At 44.3% G+C, this 21,765-nt stretch overlaps 2 protein-coding genes across 8 annotated transcripts in view; one reads left to right on the top strand and one right to left on the bottom strand.

The window, feature by feature from the left end:
* ZYX (zyxin) overlaps window positions 1-3,384 on the bottom strand; it is a 29,088-nt gene extending 25,704 nt beyond the window's left edge. The window contains exon 1 of one of the 4 annotated variants that reach the window (XM_085592438.1): window positions 3,364-3,384. The gene's annotated coding sequence lies outside the window, so the exon portion shown is untranslated. Of the gene's footprint in view, window positions 1-1,598; window positions 2,356-3,027; window positions 3,109-3,363 lie in introns of those variants that run through there. The other 3 variants (XM_085592434.1, XM_021549052.4, XM_085592427.1) reach the window with 3 other exon arrangements.
* The window catches only part of FAM131B (family with sequence similarity 131 member B), a 32,793-nt gene continuing 14,099 nt past the window's right edge, over window positions 3,072-21,765 (top strand). For 3 of the 4 annotated variants that reach the window (XR_013339458.2, XM_021549057.3, XM_077781266.2), the window contains exons 1-2: window positions 3,072-3,203; window positions 21,558-21,667. Coding sequence is in view for 3 of the 4 variants with exons in the window: in XM_021549057.3 (XP_021404732.2) it covers window positions 3,176-3,203; window positions 21,558-21,667 (138 nt within the window). In the remaining variant the exon portion in view is untranslated. Of the gene's footprint in view, window positions 3,204-3,538; window positions 4,158-21,557; window positions 21,668-21,765 lie in introns of those variants that run through there. The other variant, XM_085592488.1, reaches the window with a different exon arrangement.

Here is a 21,765-nt window from a genome sequence, read left to right on the forward strand (position 1 = left end):
TAAATAAAGGTGTGATTAAGAACCAAAAGATGGTGAAGAGTCTACCCTTTCATTAAGCTGACTGTATTAGAAATGAGAGATGAAGCATGGCTGTAGGTGCCAAGACAGGTATTACTTCCAGCAGCTAAGTGATATTGATTTCAAATTTAAAAAAATGAGGGAACTGGTGGCATCAGGACATGCAAGACAGCCACAAGACAGACCAATAGCTCTGTGGAGTGAATGAATGGACACTTGGGTACAATCCTTCTTTCCAGTTCTTTTTTTCTGCTGTGCATGTCTGGCAGCAGCATGGGTGCTTGCCAGATCCTGTGTAAACTACCACCTCACTAAAGCAGCAGCACACAAACCCATGAAGAACTGGAAAGCAGCTTTTCAGGCAGGGTAAATGCTAGGACTTGCTCACTTGCCTGTGGAATCACACCCTGGGGCAGAAGTCAGAGCAGGCTGAGGTAGATCATATTGGAGTTTAATATAAGGAAAGCCAAATGTGCATTTGCTAGGATTTGGGATATGACTTTGAGCTTGAGATAAAGTGATAGACAAGCTCAGGGGGGAAAAAGAAAAAGAGTCAATGTGACTTGTCTGAAATCTTCATGGAAAAGGAAACCACAGCAGAGTTCACTCAGTGTACAAAGAAGGTTCACCGAGGAACAGATTTAGATTTGGTGGGTGGGTGAGAGGGAGAAAGGGATTAAAATGAAACCAGACTCTCTGAACAGAGGAAAAGAAATTGCCCACAGCTGTGTCAGTAATACATCTTCTCAGGCCAGGGTGAGGTGCAAATGCTGTTTGGTGGGGTTTGGTGAAACTCCTGAGGACAGCTGTCCTGATCGATCAGTACACAGGAGACTGTAGGTGACAACAATTGGCTGGGCAGCCACCAAATCTTTTAAAAAACATTTACCCAAAACAGGACTTTTGTCTTAATATACCACTGTTCCCATTGCAATCTGCTTTTATTTCCCTTTTCCTCGCATTTTTAGCCCTAGAGATCTGCTTTTCAGAGATGGTGAAACACCTCTAATTAACATACTGCCAGACCTATTGTTTCCCAGTACTTTTACAACCCAAGTTAGAAGAGTGTAGACATGTCAGGAAAAGTATCTTTAGTAAGTAATTCAGAAAAACCAAATGAAAACTGATAGGTTTGGAAATATATGGGGGAGGTGGAAGGAGTGAAATAGGGAAAGAATTCTAATTGTGGAAAAACATCCTCAGTAGAGATCTAATGCATTGTACCCAATGATAAGCATTGTAGCAGCAGAGCAGACTGGCCTCGGGCACCAGAGAGGAGGGGACTGTGATCTCTTAGACTTCAGCAGCATCATGTTCGCCACACATAGTAATACCTTCAATATCATGAAGAAGGAAAAACATAAAATAGCTGCATATATTCAGACTGTGTATTTTTTTTTTCTGCCTTTGTCTTTTCTGCATAGATTTTATTTTGCAAATTGACTTTATCTGAGTAGACTTCCTGCTTATTGTTTCAGAGGGTCAGGCAAAATACATTCTGTCTGAAGTCCTTTTTTTCCTTATTTTCTTCCTTCCTTAGGCTGACTGTAAGGTGTGAATGGAAAAGTGAATGAACTTACCTATTCTTTGGTACTGCTGTTAATGAAGACTGGTCAGCTGTCTTGAGCGACTTCTCAGCAATGCTGACAAAAACTAAATTTTCCAAGCACGAGGATGAGATCAAAATGGATCATATGAGATCAGCAAATTTCAATTTGCCATTACTAGAGATGAGTGGAAGGATGCTGGTGAGATCAGAGAGGCTTTTTGGCCGAAGGAGGCACAAAGGGGCAGGGAGAAACTGTGAACATTTCAGAGAGTGGAGGTGGAAGGACCAGACTGGAGAGAATCCGTGGTGCTGGGGAAGCGGGCCAGGAGGACACTGCCTGTTGATGGTACCATCAGGTGAGAAAAATTTGGGTTGTGAAGTGAGCTGACCTAACCACACCTTCTCCATCTGCAGAGATCCCTCCTCATTGCCACGTTAGCGGGGAGGACCTGGGAAAGGCCTCAGCGATCATCCTCAAGGCTGGGCTTGCTTCCTTCACGCTTATGCGGGGCCAGGGGCAGAGGCCGGGCGGCGCCGCACGCCTGAGCCCCGCGGCCCGCTCCGGGGGTAGATCGGACCACGGAGAAGCACCGTCCTCCCGCCGGATCGCTGCTGGGGCGGCTCCGCGGGCCGCCTGCCCCTCGGCATCTCCCGCAGTCCCTGCGGGACGGGCTGCGGCGGCACCGGCACCGGCACCGCGCCGGGCCGGCTCAGCCGCGCGGGAGCGCGCCCCGGGGGAGGAGCGGCGCTGCCGCTGGGGGGCTGCCGGTAACTGAGTCGGGTCCGCAAGTGTAGTTACCGGGAAACCGCGCCCGCCCCGCCCCGCCTCCATCCATCCATGCATGCATCCATCCACCCATCCTCAGCGCCCCTCGCTGCTACTAATTCTTCTTACGGGGACGCGCCCGCTGCTCACCCACCTCCCCCCGTCCCCACTTGCTTTACTCTCACAGGGACGAGCCCGCTGCCCACCCGCCTCCCCGCTCCGCTCCCGGCCTGCGGCACCGCCCGCCGCTCACCTGTGCCCGCCCCGCTCCCCCGGCGGGCGGGAGGGGCCCCGCGCCGCCCCCGCTCCGTGCGCATCCCGCGCCGCCCGCACCTGCCCCGTCCTGCCCGCCCGCCCGCCGGCGTCCCTCGCCTCCGCCCGCCGCCGGCCCGTCCCGCGCTCCCCGCGGGCAGAGGGGCGGCCCGGCCCTCCCCGGGCCGCGGAGGGCGGCAGCCAATCGGCGCGGCGCTGCCGGGCCGAGCTGTTTACCCAATCTCAGCCCGCCCCCCGTCGGGGAGCCGGCAGCGGGGGGCGGACGGGCGGCGGGGGCTCGGCGGCGGCACCGGCGGGGCCGCGGCAGCGGAGCGGGAGCCGCGCGGGGCGCGGCGCGGAGCGCGGAGCGCGGCGGGGGCAGATGCCAGCCTGGCCCGCGGGCTCCCCGCCTCGCCCCGGCGGGGGCACCCCGCGCTCCTACCTGACCATGACCCCGCGCCGGTCCCCGCTGGGCCCCCCCGGCGTTTCCCGCTGAAGGGACCGGCTCCTTTCCGAGCTCCGCCGCTCCCCGCCTTCTCCGCCTACTCGCTGCTGAGGCTGCCGCCTCTCCCCGGAGCCCCGCCGGAGTGATGGGCTGCATCGGATCCCGCACCGTGGGTAAGGCGTTGGCAGGGACGGCGCCGGAGGATGCCCGGGCAGCCGCGGCCCCGCCGGGTACCCGCAGGCAGCCCCCGGCACGGCGGGCGGCGGGTCGCCCCTCGCAGCCCCCTCCCGGCTGCCCGTGCAGCGCCATTAGCTGCGTGCGACCCTTCCCCACCTCGGTCTCCCGTGGCGTGGCGGGGCTGCGCGGAGCCGCTGGCCTAGGTGCTGGCAGCGGGGCGGTGGGACGTGCCCGGCGCCGGGGGTCGTCTGCCCGTGTCACCCGTGACGAAAGGTCGCCGAACATGTGGGTCAGTGCGGCGCCTCCGGAGAAGGGGGTGGGTGCGGGGCGTGCCGTGCCGTGCCGTGCCTCCCGAAGCGGGATCAGGCGGCCGGCGGCTGCCTCCTTTGCTCGGTAAGGGTTTATTGTTATCCGAGGATGCAGGATGCATACCGTTGCATGATCTGCACGTCTTCTTGTCTCCCCCTTCCCTCTGCGTAGACTTCAATGGAGAAGAGCAAACAAAACTGAATCCCTTTCCTCTCGCAGAGCTATTGCGAGGGGACACGGGGAGAGACCGCATCCTTGCACTGGGCCACGCCATGCACATTTTTAACCAAAAGATCCCAAGCCTTCAGGCTATGTAACCCAGCTCTCCTACACACATGCAGATACCAAGAAGTCCCTTGATCTTTAAGCAGAGGCATCTACCGGTAAACGCAACATTCTGTGTGCACTTTCTTCCCTTCAGAAGGTTTTTCTTCTGTGCAAACCACAGGTACAGCTCTGTCAGTTACATGGGGATATATAATTCAATATGCCAAAAGAATCTCTGAGAGCAAAACAGAGTTCCTTTGGCAGTACATCTCGCTCCCAAGCCGTCCGCTCTGTCTCTCTCAAGAGCACGCGGGCATCTGTGGGAAAAGGAGACCTCTGAGGACATCAGAATTGCACCACCACCCCAGATGGAGGTAAATCTGAGGGACTGTGTCAAGCCTGGTGCTGTGACATTTCTTGTCTCAGTGGGAAAGCCCTTTGTGAGCACTTGCAGGGAACCGTCTACTCCTGCAGCAGCAAACTGTAAACTACAGAATCCAGTTTCTACTTTGGGAATTAATTCCTGTATCTAGCCCATGTTTGTTAGCAGTCTCAAATGTCCTTATGACCTAGAGAAATCTCTTACGTGTCTATGTGGCAAAGATCACTGCAATATTTCCCTTGAGATTCTTCAAGCTCACGTGGGTCACTGTCTCTATAGCATATCAGCACATGTATTGCCTCCATCTCCTGCCTTGCCCCCATCCTCCACACACCCACGCTGCCGAGGACATTATTATTCTGTTAGCTGGGTAATTATTGATACGCCTTTTATCGATGTGTGTCTGAACTGGCAGCATTAATTCTTGGTCTGTCTTCCCCCACAATGCTGTTGAAATAAAGAACAAACATGCATTTAATAACATCCACTCTCCACTGCAAAGTGTGCTTAAGCTGTCAGATGAACTACAGGTGTTTGTTTCTATGCATGGTAGTGTTTTTATGATCTGTGACTCGGAGTCTGTGTTACAAAAAAACCCTGGTATTACTGAGCTGTTACAAGTATCATTCTCATATGAGATTATATTTATGTTTATATATATATTTATAAATGTCATACAGTTGTGTGGGCATAGATAAAAACAGAAAATAGCATCTATACTATTTCGATGGGATGATAACTGAAAATTCACTTTGCAAATTGCAGTCCTTCAGTACATACCTTAATGGTACAGATATTTGACTTCTTATATGATAGCAATTTTTGGTTAGTGTGATACACGTTCATTCTTGATGGTAATAGCTCAGTGGACTTTAGGGACCTATTTACAGTTAACCAAGGAGTTTTTCTTGCTCTGGTGTTATGAAGGCGTCTGCTAAGGGGGGTTGCACATCTATGATTCTGGTCTCTGTGGGAGTCAGATATGAATGTAGTAATACTGTCTGATGCCTGCTTTGTGTGAAACTTTTATGCTGTTTTGCTTTAGAAAGGGCTTATTTTCCTGTCAGTCCTAGAAGCTGGATTTAGTGAAGGTGGGATCTTTGAGTTTTAGCTGGACTACTCCACCTAAGGAGTTTTGTTCAGAACAATTCTTACTTGGCAGCCTAGATCTTTTGGCTCCAGCCTTCCTGGAGTTATTGAGAGGATTCTTCAGACATATTTTCTTCGAGCTGGAAATCAATGATTTGAAGTACTAGGTCTGAGCTCTGGGATGTGGTTGGAAACTAATATCCTAGCATGAACAGAGCTTTCTGTTCTCTCTTCCAAGTGTATCTGGTTAGGTTTTTGCAGAATTAGTTCAGTATGCAACCTCTGTGTTGCCTTTCCAAGACCAGGTAGGTCCTAGAGAAGGGAGTGCTATGCTTGTATGGGTTTTAACTTGAAATTTACATGGAGCAGATTTTGAACTTAGAATTCAAGAGGTTTTAATTAGCGATAGAAAGCTCATAATCAGTCACATTTAGTTTATTCACCAGACAAGGGCCAGTGCAGGATTGTGCCTGGAGCTTGCTCAGGGCCTTTTTCCATTCCAATTTTAAGCAAGCCACATGATTTCTTCATTTCCCGCAGGGATGTTTTACTATGATCTAGTTAGATGTCATAGTTTGCACATGTTGAGTGATGTGCAACTTTACATTTTCTTTCCTAAATATGAGTTTTCTGGTTATTTCTCCCTGGGGAAAAGTAATTGAGAGGGTCATAACAGAACAGCTCCATATGCGATAATTTGAAATAGAGTCATAGAGCAACTTTAAATTTTACAGAAGACACCAGAATGGCAATGATCACATTATGATTTCCTAAGATACGGAAAAAGCTGAAAAGTGATCTTAAAAGGCTAACCTGATATCCAGTCATCTTTTCCACAGTCACAGCTCAATGTCTTACATGTGCATTGTGCAACATGGCACGATAGCAATTACACAGTGAGAACTGGAGGTGGCTTCTTCCTCTGGTAATGGCTGCAGGTCGTGTCTGTGTATTGGTGAAACCCCATCATAGTTCCTAGAGAGCTGCCTAGCAACTCTCATCATAGCTGGGTCTCAGATTCAGGGAATGTACAGGAGAATTTTCACTGAGGTTGCTGGACAGTTAAGGCCGTAAAATTCATCTAGGAACTTGTAGATATTTGAGTGTCAACCAGCTAAATGCCAAAGGTTAGCTTGGTTGTTGTTGGTAACTGAGTTAGCCAAGTTTAGGGTTTCAGGTCTGTCTAGGTGTCTGAATGCATTGCAAGTGTACCTTTGACTACAGCGTAGACATCTTCTAACACTGGCCGTTCTGATTAGTGTGGCAAGATTTCTCTTAATTCCTTGAATGGATTTAAATTAGTAGAAGGCTCAAGCCTGTTAAGCTCAAGATTGCTGTCTCTTTTTCTCCAGTGATTTCTCTGATTTCTCTTGCATCTTCGCACAGAAGCCTGCAGCAAACATGTTTTGTGAATATGATGTAAAATGGTGGGAAAACATTCCAAGACATTACAAACTAATAGTACTTTTGGAGTGTGGGAGAAGAGAAACTAGAGTTGCTCACAGGAAAAACTTTTTTGACTGTGAGGAGTGTCAAACACTGTAATGGGTTTCCCAGAGAGGCTGTTCAGTATCCATTCTTTGAGGTTTCCAGGACCAGGCTGGATAAAGCCATGAGTAATCTCGTGTAACCTCATAGCTGACTCTCCTTTGAACTGGATTTTTCACCTCAGGAAGCACCTTCCAACCCAGTTATCCTGAGATCCTATGCTTAGGGTCAAAACCCTGCCTCTCTGAGTCAAGTTGGACTCACTGCTTTAGTCTTGCTCTGCCATCAGACCCCAGGTCTTCCACCTGCCATTAGTGTACTCCTACACATTGCCCCTATCACCACTTTCCTTTAGCTGCTGAGAGTGCCATGTGCCACAGAATTCCTCACCATGAGAACCCCAGCTGAGCTGCAGCCCTCTCTGTGTGTTTTTGGTCTGGCAGTTTTGCAAGAAACAGCCCAAGTGACAGCTAGGCTCGTGCACCGAGCATCAGTCCCTGGTTGTGCAGGCTGCCAAAAGGCAGTGGTCTTCATTGTTAATGAATTGTTCACTCTCTGGGTCAGATGTGATCTGCCAAAGCTGGGTGCTGGCTTGCTGGGTTCCCCTTCACAAGGAGTGGTCAGTGTGCTGTCAGAGGCAGGAGTACGTACTGCGTATTTTGCTTTTCCTCTGGATGATCTATGCTTAGTGTAAATGAGTGGCTCATAGCACCCACAGCAGGAGAGATGGAGCCAAAGACCACCCACTCCTAATCCAGCCACTTTAGATTCAGCAGAGTGGGAGCAGGGTAGGAGGCTAACAGGAGAGGGGTAAAGCAGCTGGAGCAAGCAGTGAACATCCCGTGCATTTTTCTCCTTACTTATCCCCCCCCACCCCCCCACAGATCTGTAGGTGTGTGAGGTGAGATCTGGAATGGCAAGTGTGGTCTACACACTTGGAGCATGAAAAAGTGAGACATCTACTCTGCATGCATACCTCACACATACCAAGTATGTATCAAGGTGTTCAGTCCTGCCTCCTTCACCTTCAGCATCTGAATGAGTCAGTGAAAAGGAATTAAGAGAGGGAGAAGCCTCAGGAAGGAGATAGATGGTAAAGCAGAAGGAAACGGTGTTATGAAAGCAGGGATATTTTCATTTAGTTGCCTGCACACAGGTGGAAGGGGAAGGAGCACAGAGCTCCTTGTAGAAACTGTAGATGAAGTAAGAGTGGGAATACATGAAAGGGGGCATCTGGGTAACTAGTTCCTCCTTTACTTAGGATAGAGACAAACAGAACAAGGGACAAAGGGACACTTTCCAGATCAGACTGCTTTGTGGTTGGTCTCACTTCACTACTTGTATTTCTTCCCAGTCTGGCTTTTCCTCTTTTGAGCAGCTCTCAATCTGATCACTTTTAGAAACTCAAGTAGAGGGCTTGGGGATGAGAACTTGTTTCTGGCAGTAAGATTCTGCACAGAGACTGTCTCCCAGACCTAGCAGCCAGTTGTCCTGAAGGGTGTACGAACAGGTGATCTCTGAGACCTCCCTCTCTCATCAGGGCTTCTGGAATACAGGTGGGTGGTTTCAAAGTTGTGGTGGGGAGAGGCTGGCAAACAGCACGATTGCATAAGTCTGGCTTTGTAAGGAAACAGTCCTAAAAAAAACGTGTGCAAGGTAAGTGTGTGTCAGAAACAGGCATTAGTAACAGAAAACAGTCTTTGGCATGTTGCTGATTGAGGTAAGACTTTTGTGTGTGTACAATGCAACAGATGTGATTTAAAGAACAGAAGTGAGGAAGAGCATACTTTTTTTGTGAACTGCTATGGAGTAATACTGCAAGAATTATGAGAGAAATTACAAAGGAGCTGATGGAAAAATGGAAGTAATGAATTCATTGGCATGATAAAGCTGGGAGTCTTAATTCTATACTGATGTGTATTGAAGCATAAGAAGTGAACTAACCAATAAATGTTTTAGGCCTGCTTTCTTGGGGAAAGTAGAAAAAATAGTTTTCAGCTCATTTAATAAGGTTGTGCTCTCCAACAGCAAACAACCATGATTTTAGACTGATACTTAAAACAACCAATTCAAGATAATTCACACTTGTGAGTTTTAAGTGCCTGATAAAAAGTCAAAGCTTTGTTTTATAAGGTCTTGAAATAATGAAGAAGGTCTCAAGTGAAAATCTGGGGTGTTAGCACAATTCTAAAGGTTTTGTGAGATGACCTATGTATTTAATTTTATCAATTCATTAAAACTTCCAATAAAATATTAGAAGGCCAATATATCAGTGCGAATGGGCTTATACAAAACAGAGCCTGTCAAGCTAACTTAATTTCATGACTTTATGAGACTCCCTGCAGCCAAGTACTTCTCTGATAGAAGTACTTTACCTACAATAGTGGTAATGGAGGTAAAATATGAGATTGGTAAAAGATACAACCTATAATAAGCTAGCAATCAGCTTAGAAACACATGGTTCTTAGTTAATGTATGAGTATAGTACATTCTAAGTGCATCTAAATTCAATAGATAACAAAATAGTAACATGGAAAGAATTATTGGTGAAAAATCTGTGGCTCTAATTTTGCCAAGTACTGTGTGATTTTAACCTAATGCTTAAAACCCTGAGGGAGATCTAAAATACTGATAAACTAGATAGTATCTGAAATTGCTAGAAGTACTGCTAAAAATGAAAATAATAAATGGAAGGGATAAATCACTGACAGAGAACAGTTTGATTCATTTTAAGTACTGACAGACAGTGTGTGTTTCAATCTAACCAAATACGAGTTAATCTAAATATCTTAACGGCAGAGTGTGAATAGTATTTACAGGACCAGAACTCTGTGTTGGAAAGCAGTCACACTAAATAAGCTTACAGATATTGGAACTGGTAATCAGTAGATCAGCAGCTATTACTGAGATGCTGCAGCCGAGGAAGCTGATGTGGTTCTTTGATCTTGAATATTGAAGAAGAGGAGAGAAAAGCATATTTTCTCTGCATTTGGCACTTGTGAAAAAAATTATTTTTCATCTAGTTTGTCTAATTCTATTATTATCACTTTGAGAAATACTGCAAAACTGAAGTATGACAAGAAAATAAACATACAGCCGTGAATAAAAACTTACAGAAGTGACTGGATGACAGTCCTTAAGTGTTTGACTGAAGAAAAAAAAACCACCTCAAAGTCATCTGACTCTTCAAACTAGTAGAAATCTGTTAAGATGTGATAGAAGAATGACAGTTACATTCAGATTGGAAATGAGGCAAAAATCAAACAGTAAAAATACTGAACTATTGGCGTAATTTACTGAGAGTTGTACTGAGCCCTCTGTCACATGAGCACAATAAAATCAAGATTTTAAAAAATGCTCTCGTTCAAGCACAGCAATGGAAAGTATAATTAACAAAGGGAATACATTTAGCCTCTCTTATTTTAAGGAGGTCAGATTAAATGATCAGGATGTTTCTCTGTGAGTTTAAGCTACACATTCTCAAGCCTAGGAGTATACCAGACTTTTTATATTTTTCAGAATATTTTTATATCTTGAAACGAATGGGGTTGTATTCGCACATGCTGATCAGACATGGCTCATGGGGAAAGTTTCACTTCAAAAATTATAAAGTGCACTGGAGAAAACAGTTTGGTGACCCAAATGGTGAGCATATGGATTGGCATTCCACATGGGAAAAAGAATTTTAGGGTTTATGCTACAGACCATTTATGTTCACTGGCCAGGATGGTGACAGAAAGCTGTGACAGCCAGAGGAGGATCAAAGAGGCTGGGAAGGCGGGAAGCTCACCAAGCTGCAGATTAAATGTTTACTTCAGGAGCTATTCAAAGAGCCTGTAAAAGGCAAATAACTTGCCTTTTGCAATGATTAGGAGGACTTAGTGCATGGTGTTACTACTAAAGAGGCTTCAGGTGACTCGGAGAGATTAAGACCATAGCAGAACATCACCACCCTCCACCCCCAGCCTCAAAAACCCAACAATTTTGTATCTGTTCATTGTGGAAGAAGTAGTGGAATTTTATCCCGTGGAACCTTTCCTTGTTTGAGATGCATCACATCAGCTTCATATCAAAGCCTCAGAGAGGTTGTAGAGCAGGTAGACAAAAAAGTGGTGAGATGATATTCATGCGAGACTTCTGGAGAAGATTGAGGCTGAAGGAGCTGAACTGCAGATTGTTATCTGTAATGTTATCTGTTATGTTTTCCAGTTGCTTTGGTACAAGAAGATTGGAAGGTAGATGATGTGATGCCAATTTTTAAAATGATTTTGAGATCTGGAGAACTACAAGCTAATAAACAAGATGTGCCTAGGAGGCAAGCTAATAAACATTACTCTGAAGAACAGAATTAGTGCATGCATGGAGAGATAAGATGTACTGAGAAAGAGTTAACCCCACTGTTCTTAGTAGATATCACAATTTATAAGTCTTAGAAGGGGTCAACAAGCAATATTGACACAGGAGGTCCAGTGGCAATAGTCCACTTGGATTTGCAAAGCACATCTGTAAAGGTCACTCACCCCAGGCTGTTAAAAGACAGAAATCTGCTGTTGAGTCAGAGAAGTTCCTTAAGTAGCTGGGTAAAGATAGGAAACAAGGATTAGCAGGAAATGTCCATTTTTCACAGGGATATTTTTTTTCAGATTTGTGCATACCCATACATGATATGAATATTTTTTCAGATATGTGCATATCTGTAAATGACATGAAAAAGGGGAAGGGCTCCATAATGAGGTAACAAACTATGATAATAAAGTAGTCATTTTGGGGAGCAGAGAGAAAACTGCATGGAGTGATTTGAGAAAGGATTTCACAATATGAAATTACTAGGTCATTTGACTTCACAGTATCAAATTACATAAATTATGGGTGAAATTTGATGTGGATTAATGTAAAATGATGCACACAGGCAAAGCATTTCTAGAGTTACATTTGCAATGATGGAGGTTCTGAGTTTACTATTACCACACAGGAATGAGATCTTGCAGCTATAATGCGTGTCTTAATGCTTAGTTCCACTAAAAATGCCAATCAAATCTTAGCAATTAGGAAAAGAATAAGAGAATAAAATGATAAATAGCATTGTACTATGCATCTATCCATATGGTTCCCTTATTTTTATATGTTATAATGTGCTGATCCTAATGGTCTATTCCCATTTCAGAAAGGCCATAATCAAACGGGAAAAGATTCAGAAAAAGGAAAGACAATCAGAGGTATTGTGTGCCTAATATGAAAGGAGCCATTTAAATAGGGATTTCTCAAGTATGGAAATGAGATGGTTAAGGATATGACAGATATCTAAAAAATCATGAACTTTCTCTGGGATAGGAACAGCATGGAGAAAATGATGAGGGAAGACTATTTCATTATCAATTTTAAAACAGAGTCTAAACATGAAACAAAACTAGCAAGTGGCAAGTTAAAAGTAAATAAAAGTCAGCACTTCCTCATGTAACAGAATTTAATTGTGGAAGTACTTGACATAGGATGCTATGGGTACTAAAAGACTTTTTTTTTATTTTAGAAGTGAACAGATGAATCCTTTAAAGATGACTAAATGCAGAGATGATGTCTGTCTTGGGAGCTACTTGGGGTGCAAATTGTGACAGCTTAGGACAGATATTCTGGGAAAATATCGCTGCTGTTTCCCCTGTTTGAATTGTTCCCTGTCCTTACACATCCACTCCTGTTTTAAGGAGAAGCTGATACCCATCCCAAACAAATGCTAAATACCTCCTTTCCCATCACTTCCCAAAAGAAGAAGAGAATGAAGAAAATAAACTGGTGAGGGAAAAAACCCAATCACTGTGGAATGGGAGCTGAGAAGAGGAAAACAATAAGAAAAGAGAACAGACTAACAGACTAAAACCTGGAAAACAAAGGGGAACAGTGAGCAGAGCACCCTTGTATTTCCATGATATCCAGGAACTGTTAGAAGCTGCCTAGTGATGCCCTGCCCAGAGCACAGGAATAGAAATAGCAGTGTTACTTTCTGTGATCTTGGAATTTCCTCCTCCTGGAGCTGGACATACCCAGCTTGGTGAGAAACAGGGTAGTTGATAAAGAGGACCCAGAATTTAGTAGGTCTCAGGGTCAGGGTAGAAACTGTACAATAAAGATGTGAGAAGTGCAGCCAGAATTCAAAATAATAAATTCTGGAGCAGACAGAAGATTGGCATGTGTGGTATGCCAGTCTCCCTCTGACTGCAGAAAAAGTCTGACTTGGGGAATCCTCTGAAGAGACTTCTGCCTTCTTCTTGATGGAGGATTTTTCCAGGTGATATTCCCAGTGGGCCATTGAATTAACTCGAAGTAGAAACTGGCCACCGGGATTCTTCATTCTCTTCTGACAATGAGTGGTCCTACAACCATGTATCATGGGTCTAAGGGGTTGTTAACTCTGTGTTTGGGTTTGGGGTGGAGGTTGAACAAATGATGTGTTTACCTGGCAGAAAGTGATGACTGTTCCTTTGATGTGAGGTAGCCCTTGGAGATCAGAGGTGCTTGTGGACAGTAACTACCCCCTGTGTAGGTGTGGATGCCCTCAGGGACAGTGGGGAAAATCTTGGGGTGGGGTTAGGGGTTGGTGTGATGGTGAGATGTGGCCTCACCTGGGCAGGTGCAGGGCTGGGCATCCTTTGCCTTGTGGGTGGTGTGGATGGAGGCTGTCTTGGGCATAGCCATCACAATTTTTGATTCTCTGAGCAGTAAGGAGCGGGATCAGAACTGCCACCTTGGAGTTAAGGAGGTCAGACTTTGATTGTTTAGGAGAGTGTTTGACAGAGTCCCTTAAGAGGCAGTCCTGAAGGGCAGAGGAGTCCAGGAAGGCTGGACACTCTTCAGGAGGATATCATAAAGTTGCAGAAGTAGGCCATCCCCATGTGCTGAGATGAGCTGGTGGGGAAAAAGACCAGCCTGGCTGAACAGAGAGCTTAGTCTGAAACTCAGGAAATAAAGAGAGTATTTCACCTTTGGAAGAAAGGGCAGGTCATTCAGGAAGACTACAAGGATGTTGTGAGGTTATGCAGAGAGAAAATTAGATTTAGACCAACCTGAATTTAGTCTGACCACTGCCATAAAAGACAATAAAAATGTTTCTATAAGTGCAAAAGCAGCCAAAGGAGGGCTAAGGAGAATTGTCATCCTTTATTGGATGTGGAGGAAAATATAGTGAAAAAAAATGGGGAAAAGGCCCAGGTATACCCTTGTTTTTTTGGGGAGAGTGGTGACAGGGTATCAGCAGCCTCAGTGCTTCCTGTCTGGCTCTGACCACTGCTGCTGTCCCAAAACCAAATGCTTTGTGAGGACTGTGACCAAGTGTGTGATGGCTGAGTGGAGAAGGGTGTAGCCACCTGTGTGTAAACTCTGGGGCTGCCAGGGTGATACCCCACAGCTGAGGAGGGCAGGTAAGGAGGGTGGAGCCTGAAACTCAGGGGCTGCCACTGCCCCCATGTGCTGATGTTTGGATCAAGGTCTTGTTTTGTCCATTCCAGGAAGAGGGACCAGGAGCATCCCTGAGGTGAGAAAGGTGCATTGTGATCTTCTGGTTGACTCTTGAGGAGCACTGTGTCATAACCCCGGCTTGGTTTGGGGGTTCTGTGTGGTGGTAAAGTCTCTCCTCTAACTTCTGCTTCTAAAGAAAACTTAGTAGCCTCTTGTTGTTTGGTCTCAAGGCAGTTTATTGCAAGCAATCTAAAAGATTGTCTTCTTTGGTTACTGTGGTTTGGTCAGCAGCTCAGGCAGAGGCACACACACCCCTGACATCCTCTCTGTCCTCTGACTTCTTTTTCTCTCCCCCTGCCCCTGGTTACTGCTATCTTTTATATGATATATTACGTGATAAATGTTTACAGTTTTTCCTTAATACCTACTACCTATATTAAATGGTGTTTTTCTATTCTAAACCAATCCATAAGTGCCAACATCATCAAGAACATGGAGGTAAGGAAGAAGAAAGAGGAGAAACAGGACCGGCCTACATTCCTCCATCTTAAAACCTCTGACCCCCATGTACAAAGTAAAAACTCCCCTGTACAGATGTTAAAACCTCCTTGTACAATACTAAAAAATTCTTCCCTCTACTTTGTAACTACTTCTACGATCATATCTAAACTTTTGTGACTTCTTGTTCCACCTTCAAAGTTGGTAACTCATTCCATTGCTCAAACTCAAAATCACAGCTGCTTCCAGCTGCCTGCCAGGGTCTCAAATGCCTCTGACCAGGGCCTGGAACCTCCAAAAATGTCTGAGGGACATTTTGAGTTTCAGTACACTGGCGGTGGTTCTTCTTCCCCACTGCTAAGGATGAAACTACAGCACAAAGATGGCACATCTAATAGTATTCCTGTGTTCCAGGACAGTGACGTGCTGGCTACAGGGGGATTAAAATTTAAACACGTACTGAGAGCAACGTATGCAATTGCCTGCTGCGGATTACTTGTGAAAAGCTGGCCACAGGCCAGCCAGAAGGGGCTGCTACCTTGGTTCATATCCACGTTTTCATACTTAAATGTGCTGAGTGAGGCCCCTGGGGACGCATTCTCTGCACTTCAGAGAAGCAGAGAAGAATGAGGCTAAACCTGTCGGTGCTGTTCAGGCTGGCTGATCCTTGTCCTGCAAATGAGACGGTGCTCCGAGGTTTGGGTTTTTCTGAGTTTGTGTTGATTGGATGTGTTTCATTTTGCAGGACCTCCTTAGCCCACATGACACGATGGCTTCTCAGAGCAGAGCTGCTGGTGTCTAGCATTAGGCTCTCTGCTCATCTTTTACTTAAAGATATGCAGCAGCCTTTAGCATTGGTTTGACAGTGCTTCCAGTCAAGAAGAAAAATGTAGGTGTTAGGGCTTTGTTCATTAATTCTATCTTCTAAATAGCTCTGAAAAGGGACCTACCTTCAGGGAGAGGTAGAATGGTCTGGAAAAAGATTCAAATTATCCAAATTTAAAGCAAAAATCCTGAGAACTGCCCATCTGAGTCTTACAGATATGTCAGAGCTGTAGGACTTTCCATTTTTTATCTGAAATTTGAAAGACATCTATTTTGTGGAGACCAAAACATTTCTCTGCTTTGATGAGGACCAAACTGTTTGCTCTGTCTCCTCCACAAAACCAGAATTTTTTTCTGTTTCTCTTCCAGAAAACCAGGATTTTTTTTTTGTTTCTCTTCCACAATTGACCCTGTTGGTAGGTGCCAGCAGCAGATAACTAATTTTTATGCTTTCCTATGCAGTACAATCTAGAATTCCTACAGTTAGGTGAATAACTTGGGTTGATGGATTTCTCAGCTTTACCTGAGAGAATTTGAGTGAGTCCTTCAGAGGTTCACCTGAGGGACAGCTTTGGTGACAGAGGTTTATTCCTTTCCTTGATGACCTTTTGGATAGCTTTGATTGGCTCAGTGTAAAGCAGGCAGGGAGGGAGAAGGTTTCTATGGTTATTCTAGCCACCCGTCTGTCAGTCCTTCCCAGTAGCTTCAACTGCTTTAATTTCAACCACATTTGACAAGATACAATGATGTTGTGTTTGACAAAGATGCACCCTCCCACGAGTATCATGAAAATTGGTATCAGGGAAAGAACAATTTAAAGACTGATCATAATTACTGCAATTACATTTGTTGTTTTCTTAGTCGTTCGGGGCGGTGGAAAAAGGGCATGGAAAAGAATAATTGAACCATTTACTCTAAATATCTGTCTTTACCAACATTAATGTTGGCTACCAATATCAAATGACAAGGTTTCTACTCTGCTGGAAAGTAACATTTGAGAAGCAGAAGAAAGCGTGCTAACAGAGGATAATAGCAGTGCTGGAAAGTCATTGCTTAATTAAAATGTTATTGTGTTAATTGGCATGACACATCAGAAAGCAAATAACACAAGTACTTATTTGGTATACTGTGTAGATCTTCACCAGCATGGTGTTCAGAAGGGAAAAACAAAATTTAAGACTCTCAAACTCTGTTCATCTATTTGGTGTGGCACAACATAGAGAAGACAAATTTGAGGTGATGTTTAACATCCAGCACAGAAGTTACAACTCAACAGATTATTAAAGGCTATATATGCAGATTAAAGTCATAGATGCAGAAGCCTGATTCAAGGATGGACCTTGGTAAAGGAGCAAAATGCAGGCACAGGTACCAAATATAGAATCAATTAATGCATAGTGGAAAAAGCAATTGAGAAAATGTCAAGAGGAAACCCAAGGAGAATGGGCTTGTTTAGATTAAGTTTGGAGTAATTCATAACAAGGTGAATTTCCTACGGTCATAGAATGCAAAGAAACTGAAAATATGACCAACTAAGACACACAGAATCTTCATGGTAAATTAAGGTATGTGGCAAAACAAGCTACAGAAATAGTAAAAAAGTAGTAGTAATAGATCAGCAAGGTGAGGTGCAGTCATCCAAATGATTTTTGTATTTTTACAGTGCATTCATCAAAATGTTCACTTTGCTTGGGAGTGCTTACTACACATATTTCCTAGTTCCTGAAAGTCCAAAATTATGATGCTCAAAAAACCCAAAATAAAGCAAGAAGTAGGAAAAAGGATATTTTCTTTCCCCCACGTTTTCCTCTTTAAATATTTTTCATCTTTATTATTTAGAAAGGCTTGACTTAAGGTAAAAATTAAGATTTATTTTTAACAGTACTGCAAGAGAAAGAAGGATGATATTTTTCCCCAAAGGCTTAAATGACTTGAGTTGGAATGTTACATCAATTGAAATGGAGACATCTTTTTGCTACAAGTGTTTTTGCAGACTTTGTTTTATCTAATTTGTGTTAAAAAAATACAAAGCAGCCATGATCTGAAATAATGTGGCTTAATGTATTTTGACAGCTTTCTTTTTCCCTTCTCTGCTTCATGTAATCAGCTTCCTACTTTTTCTTTAGCCATCTACCGAGTCTTCCAAAACAATGATGAAATCTGTGATGTTAAAAAACCTCAAACCAAATAACAGATTTTTAAATAAAATGAAGACAACTTTTAAAAGTTCAATGAAAATTAATCCCCTCTATATCCTTTCTATACAGAAACAATGACAAGGTCAGAAACCCAGTTATCTTTCAACTTTCATCACCTCATTTCAGAACATCTAAATGAGAAATTTGATAGCATGTTTGTAAAAATTCCACTTTAAAATTAGCTTTATGACCCACTCATTTTAAAATTCTTATCAGCTCTATATGGAGAAGAGCAAATACTATTCTGTGTGAGGTGATTAATCACAGATTACAAATGGAATAGTCATGATGAGTAGCAGAAGCTGGAATGGGAGATGGATAAGAGAAATTATACTGGAGAAGAAACATACCATTACAAAAGAAAAAAATCTCTGTACTAATTGCAGGGAGAAAGAGGTTGACAAGAGACTGGATAAAAAGAATACTAATTTACAAAGTACTGCTTTCAGTTTCTGTTTTCCCACTTCACTGTCCATACTTTTCTTCTGATTTTCCATGTTTCTTACCTTCCATTTGTCAGAGCAAAACTTGTTTTTTCATGTCTTGATCTAACATGGGTTAATATTGCTCTCGCCTCTTCTAGCAGGAAAGAAAAATCCCCACTGACCTTTATCCAACTTTCAATAAGAGAAAGTAATGTTGCCCCAGGCCTAATATCAGTTAGACATTTTCTTTTCAACCAGTGTGTGATGCTGTAACTTTTCAGCAGATATTACTGCATTTAAAACCATTTAACAGGTGTTGAAGAGTTATTTTCTCTCAATAGATTTCTCTTAGTACCTGTGGAACTGTTTAGACCAAGAATTTATTTTCAAAAATTATTCAGTCTCAATAGAGCATGCAGAATCACAAATTACTCATTCTTTTCCTCTGAACTAGGTTGATGAGCTGTTTCAACTGGAAAGAAACAGTAGTAAATAAATTCTGTAGCTCTTTAGTTCTGCTGTTACAGAACAGGTGTGGACTTTGAGATAAATAATTGTTTTATGTTCTTCAACCATTTGTTGCTACCATCTGCCAGAATAGTATTAATACTGGACAAGACAAAGTTCCTGGGAGATCTTACAGCACCTTCTAAGACCTAAAAGGGCCTGAAAGCTGGAGAAGGACATTTTCCAAGGGCATGGAGGGATAGTGCCAGGGTAAGTGGCTTCAGAATGGAAGAGGGTTGGTTTAAATTTGATAATAAGAGGAAATTCTTTACTGTGATGATGGTGAGGCACAGGTTGCCCAGAGAAGCTGTGGATGCCCCATCCCTGGGAGTGTTCAAGGCTAGGTTGGATGTGTCTCTGAGCAACCTGATCTAGTGAAAGGTGTCCTTGTCTGTGTCAGGTGGGTGAAACTACATGATTTTCAAGGTACCTTCAAACACAAGCCCTTGTGTGGTTCTATGAATATTTTCCACATTCTAACACTTAAAGAAAACCATCAGTGGGCTTACAGCATTGAGAGCAAAGGCTGAGTGTTATTTTGCTGAACTTTGGGGCTGTCAAGTGACATGTGCTGAGCAAGAGGCTCCTCTTCTTTTGGCTGGGGCGGAGGTGTCTTTGCAATGCATGCCCAGAATGGTGCTGCAGCCTGCTTGCAGTGTGTGCCAGGCTGGCTCCACACTTACAGAAGGGCCACAGCACTATGCTCAGGAAGAGCTGACAGTACAGGAAAAAGACCTCGGGTAAACGGAGATAAAGCAGGGGTGACACAGTTACCTGCACCAAAGGGTTCTGTGCAGCTTCTGCTCGGGAGAGGTGACATCTCTCCTGCCTCCCCAGCTTCCCTGTCGGGCTCAGTCCGCTCCAGCTCTCCCCTTGTTGTGTGCAGGGTTGCAGGTGGAGGGAAGGAGCACAGACAGGAAAAGGCAGCTGGATCCCAGTATGCAGGGGCAGGCTCCTGCTCTGCTCTTTGCACCAGTTTCACCCTCCCACTGACCTCTGCTGGACCCTCAGTCCACCCTGATCACAGTCAACCCCTCCACTCCTTCCTCTCTAGATGTGCACTTCCTGGCAGTGCTCCCTCCTTCTTCCCTTTACCCCTTCCCTGTTCAGGGGGACTGAGGACAAATGTCTCCATTCCAAGCCAGACCTTACAGCTGACAGTGCCTGGGTCTGTCAGCTGGGTTTTCACAGCTCTGCCTGGAACTTCCCTTTCCCAGAGAGACTTCTAGCCCTAGGAGGTTTACTTGGACCCCAGATATATAAGGTTTCTACCCATGGTGGCAACAGGCAACTCACAAGTGGCCCATTAAGCCTTGTTTTCTTGCTTGAGTATAGAAATCTCCAGATCTCCATCTCTTGATTTGCTGGGCTCAAGGTTGCCGGTCCAGCCTGTGGCAGTGCAGTCAGCAGGAGCTCAATGAGGCCCAATACATGGATGTGCTTGTCAAGAAAACCAGTCAAGAGACTCACAGCCCTGAAGGTTGTTTTCTGTCGTGCTCTCATAGCCATGTCCTGCCTTCTCCTGAGGTCTGGCTGTGTCTGATCTTTGTGCTCACCTTGTGGCATGCTCTGCAGGAATTCTTTTTCTTTTGAGTTCCCTGATTTCCAAGGAACTGCAACTCAGAGAACAGCAGCTTTACTCAGCCTAATTAGGAGCATATGGAGGATGCTGTTAAGGCACTTAGTTCTGATGAACAGAAACATACTTTGGATGTGAAGGAAAAGATATCCCTTAGTTTTCTCAGAAGTGGACCTTCCTGCGCAGCAAAAGGTGGAGGGAGATGTGAAGGTGTGGTGGACACCACAATATGCAAACAGTGTTGTCTTTCCGATGTTTTTCATATTGCCATGTTTAGCCTTGTTAGGGGACAAAATCAGGGTTTTTTTAAATTTTGAATTGTAGCTGATGAAGGCCTCGGGTATCCCCACCCTCATGTGCCTCCATGGCTCCTGCAGGCCTGTGTGGGGTGGGGTGCAGCATCTCTCACCTGTCAGAAGATTTGTTCTGGGGAAGTGCAGGGATGAGCTCTCTATAAATGTGCCAGAACTGCTAGAATGAGCAAAGGTGTTTGCATATGTCTGTGGAGGAGAATTTGCTATAAAAGGAAAAAAAAAAAAAGTTAAAAGATCATGTGAGTAGAACCATTCAGACTAGACCTTGCTGAATTGATCCCAGGCATAGATGATCATTTTGACAGCTACATTTCTTCACAGATTCTAGGAGGCTCAGGTATTAGGACAGTAAAATGATTCCTCCATGACATGAGAGCAAATAACTTTGACTGGAGTTTGAGGATGACACACAGGCTGAAGAGAGAGTAAATTGCTGACTGCACAGAGCAGTCCTGGCTACCTGGCTGACTACTTACATGTCCTTCTTAGCATTTAGTTTCACTTTAATAATATTTAATTTTTTAATCTTAATAGCAGTTCATAATTTGCATTTTGTGTTGTTGATATTTAAAATTTGAAGTGTAATGGCAGGTATTAAAAAGGTCTTTTTTCTTGCTGAGGGTGGCAAAGCAAAGGTTTCAGCAGCTCTAAGCTGATGTCCAACCAATTCAAGCCATAACAGTGAAATGCCTTTTTAAGGGATGATGTTTTTATCTTGAAAGGGGATATTAAAGGAATTGGTTCTTTTCCAGTCACACATCATGACTGGATGAATCTGTACTTTAGCCAAGCATACATCATGCTTGAGAAAAACACAAGTGACTAGTCTTCACATGGAGAAAGCTGTGAGAAATGCAATAGTTGATGAGGTACAGGTGGTCTTGAGTACAAACGGAGTATCTAGTTTAAGTCTGTTGTGGTCTTAAACTCAATGATTCTCCTGCTTGTTTAGCTAAGTTGGATTAAGACTGATAGAACAAATTGTAGTGGCATTCAGAAGCCTGACCAGATGTGTTCCCACAGGAAATGAGGTGATTGCAGTAGACTGGAAGGGACTGAAAGATGTGGACCAAATCAATATGGACAGCACGAGTTCACTGCATGGCAGCAGTTTCCATCGACCTTCCACTGAGGTGAGTGCCTGGCCCAGAGCTACTTAGCCAAGGGGGTGAAAAGTTTGAATTCTGAGTTCAGAAATGGGTGTTGTGCATCACTGAGGCATCATCTGTGA

The sequence above is a fragment of the Lonchura striata genome, chromosome 1, assembly GCF_050655825.1.
Source record: "Lonchura striata isolate lonStrDom1 chromosome 1, ASM5065582v1, whole genome shotgun sequence".
Classification (NCBI taxonomy): domain Eukaryota; kingdom Metazoa; phylum Chordata; class Aves; order Passeriformes; family Estrildidae; genus Lonchura; species Lonchura striata.